This window comes from Macaca mulatta, chromosome 6, assembly GCF_049350105.2.
Source record: "Macaca mulatta isolate MMU2019108-1 chromosome 6, T2T-MMU8v2.0, whole genome shotgun sequence".
NCBI classification, from domain to species: Eukaryota; Metazoa; Chordata; class Mammalia; order Primates; family Cercopithecidae; genus Macaca; species Macaca mulatta.
The window spans coordinates 158864590-158879142 of NC_133411.1; the positions used below are offsets into that span (position 1 = coordinate 158864590).

The 14553-nt window shown below is 41.4% G+C and overlaps 1 protein-coding gene across 1 annotated transcript in view; it reads right to left on the reverse strand.

Moving 5' to 3' along the window:
* The window catches only part of PDE6A (phosphodiesterase 6A), an 83707-nt gene that overhangs the window by 41876 nt on the left and 27278 nt on the right, over positions 1-14553 (reverse strand). The window contains 2 exon segments of the mRNA NM_001278479.1: positions 1470-1536; positions 13232-13296. Coding sequence (NP_001265408.1) covers positions 1470-1536; positions 13232-13296 — 132 coding nt within the window.

The window sequence follows — 14553 nt, forward strand, 5'->3', positions numbered from 1 at the left end:
AAATCGACTATGTGAATCTCCTGCTTGTCTACCTGTCACCTGTAGATTAAAATCCCACCTTTTAAGGATGAGCATGGTGGTTTACTCCTATAATCCCAGCACTTTGGGAGGCTGAGGCAGGTGGATCACTTGAAACCAGGTGTTCGAAACCAGCCTGGCTAACATGGCAAAATCCCTTCTCTGCTAAAAATACAAAAATTAGCTGGGCGTGATGGGACACGCCTGTAATCACAGCTATTCAGGTGGCTGGGGCATGACAATCGCTTGAGCCCAGGAGGCAGAGGTTGCAGTGAGCCAAGTTCTCACCACTGCAGTCCAGCCTGGGCAACAGAGCAAGACACTGTCAAAAAAAAAAAAAAAAAAAAAAGTCCACCTTTTAGACAAGGCATCCAAGGCCTGCTGTAATTTAACCCCTTCCTCCCTCTTGAGCTTCATCTTTTGCCGTCTTCCTGTCTCAAATCTAATACTCCAGCCACACTTAACCACATACAGCACACTGCTGCAGGCCTCCATGCCCATGTTGTTTGCCCATGTTCTTCCTTCCACCTGGAACCTCCTTTTATGACCCCGCCTGCCTAAGACATATTTATTTCATTTTATTTATTATTATTATTTTTTGAGATGGAGCCTCTCTCTGTTGCCCAAGCTAGAGTGCAATGGCGTGATCTCGGCTCACTGCAACCTCTGCCTCCCAGGTTCAAGTGATTCTCCTGCCTCAGCCTCCCGAGTAGGTGGGATTACAGGCACCCGCCACATGCCCAGCAAATTTATATATATATATATATATTTTTTTTTTTTTTTTTTTTTTTTTTTTGAGACGGAGTCTTGCTCAGTCGCCCAGGCTGGAGTGCAGTGGCAAGATCTTGGTTCACTGCAAGTTCCGCCTCCCAGGTTCATGCCATTCTCCTGCCTCAGCCTCCCGAGTAGGTGGGACTACAGGCACCCGCCGCCACGCCAGGCTAATTTTTTGCATTTTTAGTAGAGACGGGGTTTCACCGTGTTAGCCAGGATGGTCTCGATCTCCTGACCTCGTGATCCGCCCGCCTCGGCCTCCCAAAGTGCTGGGATTACAGGCGTGAGCCACCGCACCTGGCCAAATTTTTATATTTTTAGTAGAGATGGAGTTTTGCCATGTTGGCCAGGCTGGTCTCGAGCTCCTGACCTCAGGTGATCCACCCGCCTTGGCCCCCCAAAGTTCTGGGATTATAGGCCTGAGCCACTGTGCCTGGCCAAGACTGCACCTTTCTACCTAAGGATTATTTATCTATGTATTTGATATTTCCTCAAATGTCAATGATCTGTTCATTCATTTAGACCAATTGCCAACTGAATTGAGAGAAACAAGAGAATCAGGCTTTTAGAGATCCACACTTGCCATCATCTTTTCCACTCTCTTCTTGATCTAAAATCCTTCCACTCTTTCTTCCACCTGATCCAAAACTCTCTCCCTTCAAAGTTACATTACTTACCAGGCCATTCTGGGCAACATAAGTGGGAAGACCGCTTACTAAAGCCCAATGGTCAGGAGGTGGATTCCTGTGAAGGCCAAAGACAAATGGTGACTCTCAGTGCGGGGATTGCTGGACTGAAGACTAAAATGTGGGCCTTTGCCCTCCCCCTGCTCTCAGGTGGCTCTCAGCAACTGCTTACATTCACTACACCTGACCAAACCCAAAATGTTGGCCAACAATCTTCATGTCCAAATCTAGACATGGAGAAAAGGGTGGCGAATATAACATTTTACTGACTGCCCACCAAGTTTCACTGTCCGAGAAAAGAGACAGCATTCATTCTACAGATTGTTATTTGCTGCTGAGCAGAAACAAATACCATCACTTCCCTCATAAAGTTAGAAGCTACTAAAACTATGTAGGGAATGAAAAAATTCATCTATGGAGAATTCCTACCATGTACTAAGCACTAAGCTAAGTGCTTTATATATACTTATCCCTCACAATACTATAATTTTTTGTATTATTATTTTTGCTTGTTTGTTGTGAGAAAAAAACACACACATAAACACGCATTAAAAACCTCAGCAATCATTAGAAAATGAACATTTATAAAACCACATAGACATCAAGAACAGCATTGTCAGCTCCTTGGAAGCCCTTGACTTTCCCCCGCAATCATAACCTTCTCCCTAAACCCAGAGGTAACCATTATTCTGAAATTATGCTAAATTGCATTGTTGTTTTTTTGTAGAGTTTTACCTCCTAAGCATGTTTTCCTGTACTTGTTAGTTTACTTTTGCCTGTTTTTCAACTTCATTTAGATGGAACCATACAATGTATATTATTTTGTCTGTCTTCTTTGTCACGTTGCTGTAATTCACTCATTTCATTGACTTACAGTGTTCCCTATACTACTGTAGCACAAGTTATCCGTTCAACTGTTGGTGGACATCCCCTATCCTTCCAGTTAGGGGATAATATAAACAGTGCTGATGTCAACATTGGTGTATATGTGCTCTCAGTGCTACATGGTATATTCCTAGGAGTAGAAGTACTGGGTCATAAGATGTTTGTATCTTCAACTTTACTAGATGAGGCCAAACTGTTTTCTAAAATGATTGTACCAATTTACACTCCCATCAGTGGTCCATTAGAGTTTCCTTTGTTCTCCATCTCTGTCAATACTTAGTATTTTCAGACTTTTAAATGATAGTACTTCTGGTGAGGTCTAATGGTATCTCATCATAGTTTTCTTTCATATTTCTCTACAAAATTAATGTTCATGTCTTTTACTCATTTTAAAAAATTATTTTTACCCATTTTTCTATAGTGTTTCCTTCTTATTGATTCATAGGAATTCTTTATGTGTTCTCTCTCTCTCTCTCTTTTTTTTTTTTTTTTTTTTTTGAGACAGGCCCTTACTCTGTCACTCAGGCTGGAATGCAGGAGCATGATCCTAGCTTAAACTTGAACTCCTGGGCTCAAGTAATCCTTCTACCTCAGCTGCTCACTTAGCTGGGACTTCAGGCACAAACCACCATGCTCAGCTGATTAAAAATTTTTTTCATAGATGGAACTGTCTGCAAAAATTATAACAGAGAAATCTAACCTCACAAGATTCCATCTTGCTTCTAACTTTACAAGCTAACTGCCCTTACTCATTCCTGGGCATAGACCAAGCCAGCTATGGGGAGAATTTAGTTTATAATTTAACATTGAAGCAAAGATGATAATAGTCCCTTCCCAAAATTGACCCCCTCTGGGGACTAAAACTGCCTTTGTAAGGCTAATGAAAGGCCACAAGGTTAGGGTTATGGGAGGGACCTGAATTCTGCTAAGATGTAAGTGTAGTTAAACAATAACCAGCCATTGTTCCCTAGCTGGTTTTCTATAATTCCTTACTGCTCAGGAGTTATGTGGCTGGGGATCACATGATTTATAACTTCCCCTCCTACAGATAACATCACTGTTGTACAACCTAAGACTGGTCTTTGAGATATTTTTTATACTTTCGCATTCTGGCTACTGACTGACTCTACCCGGACCCATAACTCAGTGGTACAAAGTTTCCTTTGTTCTCCATCTCTGTCAATACTTAGTATTTTCAGACTTTTGCATGATAGTCCTTGTGGTGAGGTCTAATGGTATCTCATCGTACTTTTCTTTCATATTTCTCTACAAAATTAATAAAATGGAGTACCTTCCATAAATGTATTTGTCATTTGCATTTTTTGTAAAGTTCCTCTGTTCATGTCTTTTACTCATTTTTTAAAGTTACTTTTAAATTTACTTTTGCTCATTTTTCAATAGTGTTTCCTTTTTATTGATTTGTAGGAGTTCTTTGTATGTTCTTTTTTTTTTTTTTTTTTTTTTTTTAAGAGACAGGGCTCACTCTGTCACTCAGGCTGGAACGCAGTAGCCAGATTCAACTGGTCTTGTGACCTCACCTAGGAACTGACTCACTGCAAGAAGACAGTTTCAATCCCCTGTGATTTTATCCTCAGCCCAACCAACCAGTATTTCCCATTCCCTAGCCCCCTGCCCACCAAACTATCCTTGAAAAACCCTGGCCTCCAAATTCTCAGGGAGGTAGATTTGAGAAATATCTCTGGTTCTTTTGCTCAACTGCCTTAAAATAATTAAACTCTTTCTCTGCTGCAACTCTTGCTGTTCTCAGTGTATTGTCTTTTCTGGGCAGCGGGCAAGAAGAACCTGTCAGGCTGTACCATAGAGATGGGGAGTCTTACTGTGTTGCCCAGGCTGGTCTCAAATTCCTGGACTAAAGTGATCCTCCTACCTAGGTCTCCCAAAGCACTGGAATTACAGGCATGAGCCACTGTGCCTGGCCCTATATACATTTTTGATACGAGCCTTTGTCAGTTATTTGTGCTATAAATACATTTTCTTGTATCATGATTTGCCTTTTTACTCTTTATAGTAACCAGCCTCCTATATGACCCTCAGTGATTCTCACTTCCTTGTATAGTCCCCTCCAACGATGAATCAAAGCTGGTCTCAGTGACCAAAAGAATATGGTGGAGATGAATGTGTTATTTTGAAACTAGATTATGGAAGGCATTGTAGCTTTCACCTGCTTGCTCTGGGGAAGTCAGCCACCATGCCACGAAGTAACTCAAGCAGCCCGTTATAGAGGCCTATGTGAAAAGGAACTGAGGCCTCCTGCCAACAGCCAGCATCAACTTGCCAGCCATCTGAGTAAGTTATTTAGTAAGCAGATCCTCCGATTCCGGGAAAGCCTTCAGATGACTGCAGCCCACACTCATATTTGACTTCAACCTCATGAGCTACCCCAAGCTAAAACTGCCCAGTCGGCCGGCGCAGTGGCTCACGCCTGTAATCCCAGCACTTTGGGGCCAAGGCAGGCAGATCACCTGAGGTCAGGAGTTCGAGACCAGCCTGACCAACATGGAGAAATCCTGTCTCTACTAAAAATACAAAATTAGCTGGGCATGGTGGCGCATGCTTGTAATCCCAGTTACTTGGGAGGCTGAGTCAGGAGAATCTCTTGAACCCAGGTGGCAGAGGTTGCGGTGAGCCGAGATCATGCCATTGCACTCCAGCCTGGGTAACTAGAGTGAAACTCCATCTCAAAAAAAAACACGAAAAACAAAAAACTACCCAGTCAAGCCACCCTTGAATTTCTGACCCACAGAATAATAAATAATAAAGAGAAGCCGGGTATAGTGGCTCACAACTGTAATCCCAGCACTTTGGGAGGCTGAGGAAGGCAGGTAACCTAAGGTTGGGAGTTTGAGTCCAGCTTGGCCAACATGGTGAAATCCCATCTCTACTAAAAAAAATTACAAAAATTAACAGGGCATGATGGTGGATTTCTATATTCCCAGCTACTGGGGAGGCTGAGGCAGGAGAATCACCTGAAACCAGGAGGCAGAGGTTGCAGTGAGCCAAGATCATGCCATTGCACTCCAGCCTGGATGACAAGAGCAAAACTCCATCTCAAAATAATAACAACAATAAAGAGAGATAATAAATTATTATTGATGTTTTAAGTCACTAACTTTTGGGACAATATGTTATGTAGAAATAGATAAACTAATACACTCCCAAATGGTATATTTTGATATAAATAGAAGTTTTTGTTCTAAATGTGGTCAAATATATCAATATTTTTATTTGTTTCTGAAGTCTTATTTATAAATTTTTTACCCAAAGATCATAAAGCTCTTTTATACTATCTTCTAAAAGTGTTACAGTTTGACCTTTTATATTTGGACCCCTAATTCACCTAGAATTTATATTTGTGTAATTTACTTCTTTGTTGTTTTGTTTTTGAGACAGAGTCTTGCTCTGTTACCCAGGCTGGAGTGTAATGGCGCGATCTCATCTCACTGCATGCAACCTCTGCCTCCTGGGTTTAAGTGATTCTCCTGCCTCAACCTCCCGAGTAGCTGGGATTACAGGTGCCTGCCACAATGCCTGGCTAATTTTTGTATTTTTAGTAGGGATGAAGTTTCACCATGTTGGCCAGGCTGGCCTCGAACTCCTGATCTCAGGTGATCCACCCGCCTCGGGTGGGATTACAGGCGTGTTGGGATTACAGGCGTGAGCCACCGTGCCCGGCTGTGTAATTTACTTTTGAGGGAGAAATCACATTTCTTTTTTTTCCCATGTTGGTACCCATTTATACAAGCATAATTTATTTGAAAGATCATTCGTTCTTCCATTGCTTTAAAATGGCACCTTTGTCACAAATGAAGTGGCTGTATATGTGTAAGTCTGTTTCCGGCTCTTTGTTCTGTTCCATGGATATATTCCCAGGCTGGTCTCAAACTCCTGAGCTCAGGTGATCCACCTGCCTCAGCCTTCCAAAGTGTGAGGCTGGTGTAAGCTATCGCACCTGGCCTAAAATTCTCTTTAGAAGATTAAGAAAATTTTCCTCTATAATGATGATTATGTCATTTTTCTCTTAATGGCAAATTATATAGGTTGATTTTTCTAACATTAAACCAAGTCTGCATTCCTGGAATAAATCCATCTGGGTAACGATGTGCAATCTTTTATATATTGTTACTCATTATTTGCTAGAATTTTATTTAGAATATTTACATCTATGTCCATTATTTGCTAGAATTATATTTAGGATATTTACATCTGTGTCCGTAAGGGAGCATACTCAGAACTTTCCTTTCTGTTGGGTTTTGGCATATAGCTTATACTAGCCACTTCTTTGCCTGTTATCATACAATAATCGTATGAGATTTTTATTTCTTCCTTAAATATTAATTAGAACTCAGGCAGTGGTGTGTGCCTGTAGCCCCAGCTAGTGGGGAGGCTGAAGTGGGAGGATCACTGGAAACCAGGAGTCCAAAGCCAGCCTGGGCAATAGAGGGAGACTCCATCTCTAAAAAATATAAATAAATGAATAAAAATCACTAAGTAGAATTCACCTGTGAAAAAAATCTGGGCCTGGGGTATCTTTGTGAGAAGGTTTTTATTTATTTTATTGTAATAAATATTGTATTGTAATAAAACTGTTTTGGTGTTATATTTCTTCTTGATTTTGTAAGTTTCACTTTTAATTTTTTTCCTCTTATTCTTTTTTTCAAGACAGGGTCTTACTATGTTGTCCAGGCTGTTCTTGAATTCCTGGTCTTAAGCAATCCTCCCACTTCAGTCTCCCAAGTAGCTGGGATTACAGGCATGTGCCACCACCTGGCTAGGTTTTTTGTTTTGTTTGAGACAGGGTCTCACTCTGTCACCCAGGCTGGAGTGCAGGGGGGCAAACCTGGCTTACTGCAGCCTCAACCTCCTGGGCTCAAGCAATTCTCCCACCTCAGCCTCACATGTAGGACTGCAGGCCTGTGCCATCACATCCAGCTAATTTTAAAAATATTTTTGTAGAGACAGGACAACCACTGACAAGGCTGCTTTGAGCTGGCTATGTTCCTTGACTGAAGGTCAATGCTTCTCTCAAGGTGGTTTGCTCTACAAGACTCTTTTTCATTCCAGATTATGGAAATTTCCTTTTGGGGCCAGAAGTGGTAGTAGCTCCCCAACTAATAGCACATTCTCTTATGGTTCCCTTCATTCCACCCCCACCTTTGCAATTTGTCCCTCTGTAAATAAACCCTCACTGAATTATCCTGATTTGAATGTGACACCTATTTTCAGTTGAGACCCTGACTGATACGGATGGATACATAGCTTGTTACTTTTTCAGCCTTTTAAAATTTAAATATGTGCATTTAAGGCTGTAAATTTTTACATTAAGCACAATTTCACTGCATCACACAGGTTTTTTATTTTTTATAGAGGCTTTAATATGTTATATTTTCATTATCTTTCAGCTCAGAATATTTTCTAATTTCCATTAATTGATTATTTTATCTATAGGTTGTTTGGAAGTATATTCCTTTTATTTTTTCAGAAGGATATTTCTTAGTTCCCAAGCATATGAGAATTTCCTAATTAGCTTATTGTTACTGGCTTAGAGCAGTGTTCTCTTTATATTTATTAGGTTAAATTCATTAATTGGATTATTCAAATATTCTATATTCTGTTTGTTGATTTTAGTTGCTCCTTAAGTCAATTAGCAAACATAGATTCGTCTATATCTCCTTGTATTTCTGTTAGTTTTTGCTTTATATTTTTTGAGGTCATGTTATGATGTGCTTGCAAATTTAGAATAGTAATATCTTCCTGTAATACTGAGGTAGATCGACCCCTTTATCATTAAGTGACTCTTTATCTCTACTAATGTTCTTTGATATGTCTATTTCTATATGATGTTAACATGGTTATACAAGTTTTCTTTTGATTAGCATTTGCATGGTGTGTCTTTTTTCAATCTTTAATGTTCAACCTCTCTGTATTCACTTTCAGATTAGTCCCCTGTAAACAGGATATAGGATTTTTCATCATATCTTGGAAGTAATCATTGTTGACTTTTGTATGTGCAGAGAAAGATTAAATGCTGCCAATTAATCTATAATGTAGTCTATAATGCTTATCACTTGTAATTTTTACTTTATTCAGATCAACATTGTTCTTTTAGATACAGATTTTTTTTTATCGTATCTCACATTTTTTTCTGTCATTTTGTGCCAGTTAAGACAATTTTTCATTTCAATGCTGAATCATAGCATAATCTCTCTTTAAAATTATTTTGCATGGCAATTGAATTCAATGTGAATAGCAACCAGCAATGGTTGCTCAGCATTAACTATACTTACAATGATATGAATGGTGTGAAATGAAAATTACAGGACACCATTGTTTTTGACTAAACTCCTGTAATAGGGGCCCTAACAGATCAAACTAAAAATTAAAATGAAGTCACCTACATCAAAGTTCCAAGTCACTAAACACACTAAATTGTTATCTGACCTTCTGAGAAAACAGGAGAAACAAAAGCCAATTTTCCAAACAAGCCAGTTAAGCCAGTTTCTTTCTTTCTTTCTTTCTTTTTTTTTTTTGAGACAGGGTCTCACTCTGTCCCCTGTGTGAAGTGATGCAATTGTGGCTCACTGTAGCCTCCACCTCCCTGGCTCAAGTGATCCTCCTGCCTCAGCCTCCTGAGCAGTTGGGACCACAAGTGTGCACCACCACACCTGACTAATTTTTGTACTTTTTTGTGGAGATGGGGTCTTGCCATATTGCCCAGGCTGGTCTCAAAGTGCTGAGCTCAAGGGATCTGCCCACCTCAGCCTCCCAAATTGCTGGGATTATAGGTGTGAGCCACTGTGCCCAGCAACAAGCCAGTTTCAATTGGCATGATAATGAAGTTTCCTCTGCTTCAGTCCTTACACACACACAAAGGTAGCCTGAAATAGCTTGATTTCTACTTCTCAGTTATTTTTCTATTGTCCTGTTTCCCTGTCCTGCCTTACAAGAAAACTAGCTTTAAAATGACCAATCTGCTTTTTGTTCTTTGTTCCTATAAAACCAACCCCTTCTGCTCAACTCATTGGAACATTTACTCTATTTTACGCAATAAATCATTGCCCAATTCTAGAATCTCAAATAAAACCAATTGAGATTTTTAGACAAAATTGATTGTAACTTTGTCTTTTGACTGTGGTTATGACCACGTTCACACCTAGGCAATAACAACTGCATCATGTCTGCCATGGCTAACAACAATCGCACAATTCTATTTCAGAAATGTCAAAAAGTAGAAAACTGCATCTTAGAATCAATGAAAGGTAATGTATTTCTTTCTTATCCAGGCTGGCAATCTTTGTCGTTTAACTGGAACATCTAGTTGATTTATATTTTTAAAAATTATTGGCCGGGCGTGGTGGCTCAAGCCTGTAATCCCAGCACTTTGGGAGGCCGAGACGGGCGGATCACGAGGTCAGGAGATCGAGACCATCCTGGCTAACACAGTGAAACCCCGTCTCTACTAAAAAATACAAAAAACTAGCCGGGCGAGGTGGTGGGCGCCTGTAGTCCCAACTCGGGAGGCTGAGGCAGGAGAATGGCATAAACCCGGGAGGCAGAGCTTGCAGTGAGCTGAGATCCGGCCACCGCACTCCAGCCTGGGCGACAGAGCGAGACTCCGTCTCAAAAAAAAAAAAAAAAATTATTGGCCAGTGCATCAGCTCATGCCTATAATCCCAGCACTTTGGGAGGCTAAGGTAGAAGGACTGCTCGAGCTCAGGAGTTTGAAGAGGAGAGCCTGGGCAACATGGTGAGACCCCATCTCTATTACAAAAAAAAAAAAAAAAAATTATTGGCTAGGCATGGTGGCTAATGCCTGTAATCCCAGCACTTTGGGAGGTAGAGGTGAGAGGATCGCTTGAACCCAGAAGTTTGAGACCAACCTGGCAACATAGTGAGACCCTGTCTCTATAAAACACTAACACACTAAATTAATTAATTAATTAATTCAAGTAATTGATATATTTGAATTTGAATTTCACCTTGATATGTACATTTTATTTTCCTACCTGCTCTATGCTCTTCTCTCCTTCTTTCTCTCTCTCTTTTTTAGTGAAAGGGTCTCACTATGTTGCCCAGGCTGGAGTACAGTGGCTATTCACAGGTGCAGTCATAGCTCACTGCAGCCTCAAACTCCTAGGCTCAAATAATCCTCCTGCCTCAGCCTCCTGATTAGCTGGGGCTACAGACAGTGCATCCACATCCAGCACCTATGTTCTTCCTGAACTTTCATTTTGCCTTCCTTTGGTTTGATTAGTCATTTATTTACTATTCGATTTTCCCCTCTATTAGTGTGGATGGCATATACTGTGACAGCCATTCTGGATGTTTACAGACATTCTGGCTGTCTATCCTGGGCACAAAGTCAGACTGCGTTTCCTAACCACTCAAGTAATGTGTAGCCATGTAACTAGCTGTGCCCATAAAATGTGAGTATAAGTGCTATGTGTCACCTCCAGATGGAGATTTTAAGAGCCAGTGTGTATTTTTCTTCTCTTCTCTATGGCAAGGTTATTCTATCTTGCAAAGTTCAAAATGGCGGCTGCTTTATTAGCCTCGGCTCCTACCTGACTACAATCCACATACCATACCTCCAACCACACTTGCTAGCTGGCAATGCACACATAGTGGGATGGTGAAATAAATTTTAGTTGTTTATAACACTCAGGTCTCAAGGTCTTGTTATGAAAGCAGAGCCTGGCCTATCTTGGCTGAAACAACGATTTGTGTTAGAAACAAGGTGCTGCCATAATAAAAACCCTAAAATGAGAGACATAGGTTAGGGACTGGGTGGTAGGCAGCAAGATGAGTGTTATCAGAGGCTAGTAGGATGTGATGCTGGTCAAGCAGAGACAAACAGAGAATTGCGACCTGTGACCATTTAAGAGACAGATAGTGAGTTAATAAGATTGCGGCTCTAGAAGCTAGAAAAGGGACTAGGAAACAGAATTGTTGAAGAGTATGTTTTTGATAAGGTGGAAAAAAAAAAAGAGAGATGAGCTTTAGGAGAGAATAAGGGTATCAGGCTGGGTGCTGGGGCTCACGCCAGTAATTCCAGCACTTTGGGAGGCCAAGGTGGGTGAATCACTTGAGGTCAGGAATTTGAGACCAGCCTGACCAGCATGGTGAAACCCCCATTTCTACTAAAAATACACAAATTAGCTGGGCATGGTGGCGCACACCTGTAATCCCAGCTACTTGGGAGGCTGAGGCAGGAGAATCGCTTGAACCCAGGAGGAGGAAGTTGTAGTGAGCCGAGATTGGGCTGCTGCACTCCAGCCTGGAAGACAGAGTGAGACTCCATCTTAAAAAAAAAAAAAAGAAGAAGAGAATAGAATAAGGTAATCAGTCCTTATGCAGGCAGGAATGAAAGAATAGAGATAATCTAGAAATTGAGGAACTTGAGGCAACTTCTCATCCTCACCAATAACAAATAACCCTGAGAACTTGTTTATCTGGGTGATGGGATTATTACGGTTTGGTCTGGTGACCAAACTGAATCAGCATGGCGTATCACACCCACTCTTTGAGGATTAAGTTAGCATGCAGTAAATCCCTTTAGTGGGACAAAATTGCTGTGGGGGATAAGACTAAAGGTGTGGCTCTCCCACCAACCGAATTATAGCCTCAAGGCCTCTGCAATTAAGTTGAGAAAGAGGGCTATGTCTCAAGACAGAACCATGGATGTGGCTTTTAGCACATGGAGAGGATTCAAACAGAGAAGAAGGTAATCAGGTTTTTAAGAAAGGTCTACTAACCAAAAAAGTGTAAGCCTATATTTTAAAAGTTTGCAACTGTTCAAATCTTCGAATGGTCATAGAGTCCCAGCTACCTAGACGCAGGACTGAGAGCATTCTTTCCTTTTCTTTTCATTGTCCTCCTCGGTCACACATGAGGGGACATTGAGAATAGGCTTTCCGTGAGGGCTGAGTCAGTTCCTTTGCAGCTTCCTGCTTTTGCTTTGCCTCCTTCACGTACCAGAAGAGTAGCACCATTGAAAATCCCTGATTTCATCCCAGTCTTATTCCATACATCGGACTCTAAGGTCCAGACAAACCACTTACTGGCACTGGCTGTGAGACTGGGACTCAGAGCAACTGACTCACAATCTGGTCCACCGTAGCCCTCATCACCGCTCTGGTCAAGTCTTCCTCTTTCTTGGGCCTCACTGCTCACCCTCTGAGTCTCTCTACCATCTTACACTGCCTCCTTCCCACTCTCCCTGCCTCTAATCAACTATGGGGTCTCTGGATTTGGTCAGTGTTGATCTTGGAATGAGTATCTTTTGGAAGTTGATAATGTACCTGCAGTTTTCCATGTTTTGAGATGTGTTAAAATAAAAACTCTAGGAGGCCCTTGTTTTGGACGAAGCTCTGAACTAAGCTCCAACAAACCAAACTAAAAACCAGCGTGGAGTCACCCATGATAACGTTCCACCTCATCAAACCTAAACTAAGTTGTTTCTGATCCTCTTAGCGATTAGGAGAGAGGTAAAAGCCAATTTCCCAAAAAGACCTGTTCCAGTCTTTAACAGGCATGATAACGAAGTTCCTCTGCTTTAATCCTTACACGCACACAAAAAGGCAGCAGTAACCTGATATTAATCAGTTATTTTTCTATTATTCTATCTCCCTCTCCCACCTTATAAGAAAAGTATCTTAAAAATGACTAACATGTTCTTTGATGTTTGCTTGGCTTTCTTCAGCCCTTCTCTGTCTATAAAGTCAACCTTATCAGAACACTTATGTATTTTATGGAATGAAGTGTTGCCCAATTCTAGAATCGCCAATAAAGCTAATTGAGATCTTTAAGCTAATTTATTGTAATTTTGTCTTTTGACAGGTGAAACTTACGGGATTACTTTGATGTCTTCTTTGCCATGCAGGATGTAGTCAATGACCTTGTAAAAGTTAATTTCCTGGCAAAAGAGAGAAAAATTATAGTTTTTGTTTGTTTGTTTGTTTTTTGAGACAGAGTTTTGCTTTGTCGCCCAGGCTGGAGTGCAATGGCATGATCTCAGCTCACTGCAACCTCCACCTCCTGGGTTCAAGCAATTCTTCTGCCTCAGCCTCCCGAGTAAATGGGACTACAGGCATGCACCACCATGCCTGGATAATTTTTGTATTTTTAGCAGAGACAGGGTTTGAACTCCTGACCGCATGATCTGCCCACCTCAGCCTCCCAAAGTGCTGGGGATTACGGGTGTGAGCCACCACGCCCAGCCAAAAAATTATACCTTTAAGAGTCAGTTAGAAGTTCAACAGGAGTATGTCCCTAAAACAGACTTCGTTCTTTACCGTCATATGCCCCGTGGTTTTTGTTGTTGTTTTAATAAATTAATGTTTTTATTGATATATAGTAGTTGTACATATTTTGCCCCATGGTTTTCAGTGATCGCCAAGCCTGGCCATAAGCTCCCTCCAAGGATGTGCCTGGGCTGTCTTCTGGTGCTCCCTGTCCTCTCTGACTCTCAGGATTCAGCGTGCTCCACCTTGGAGCCAGCTCACAGTGGCCAGGCAGAGGCCTGGGATCTGAGGCTGGGAAGAGGGATAGGAAATTCTCTAAGAGGATCTGGAGGTTGAGTGGGTGCAAGTTGATCATACAAATTGGGACATTTTTGTCATACCCAATTAAAAGAGAGTTGAGAAGCCAGGGGGCAAAAAAGTACTCAGGACACAGCATTGTTCCCAGAATGTACTTATCTGCATGCCTGGCTGCTTACACTACCTGCTGTAACTCGAAAACCAGTTTTATCTGATAGTTGCTGAAACAACCTGCTGCAATCTAAGACTAATTTTACCCACTGCCATTACTCATCAGTCAAAACTTGCCAGCTCCCTAGACCCTTACTGGTGTCAATGAACTTTCTCAGAGGGCAACATGTACTATTTCTCTTTTTTCTTTTAGACACAGGGTCTTGCTCTGTCACCCAGGTTGGAGTGCAGTGGCGCAGTCATGGGGGTGCTCACTGTAGCCGCGGATTCCTGGGCTCATGTGATCCTCCTGCCTTGGCTTCCCAAAGCACTGGGAATGACAGGCATGAGCCACCATGCCCGACCTCATTTCTCTTTTTTATAAAACCTTCACTTTCTCTATGTTCTTTGGACATACTGAAGACTACTTAGTCTGCGTGTATGCCCTACATTGCAAGTCTTCCTTTGCCCGAAAACATTCA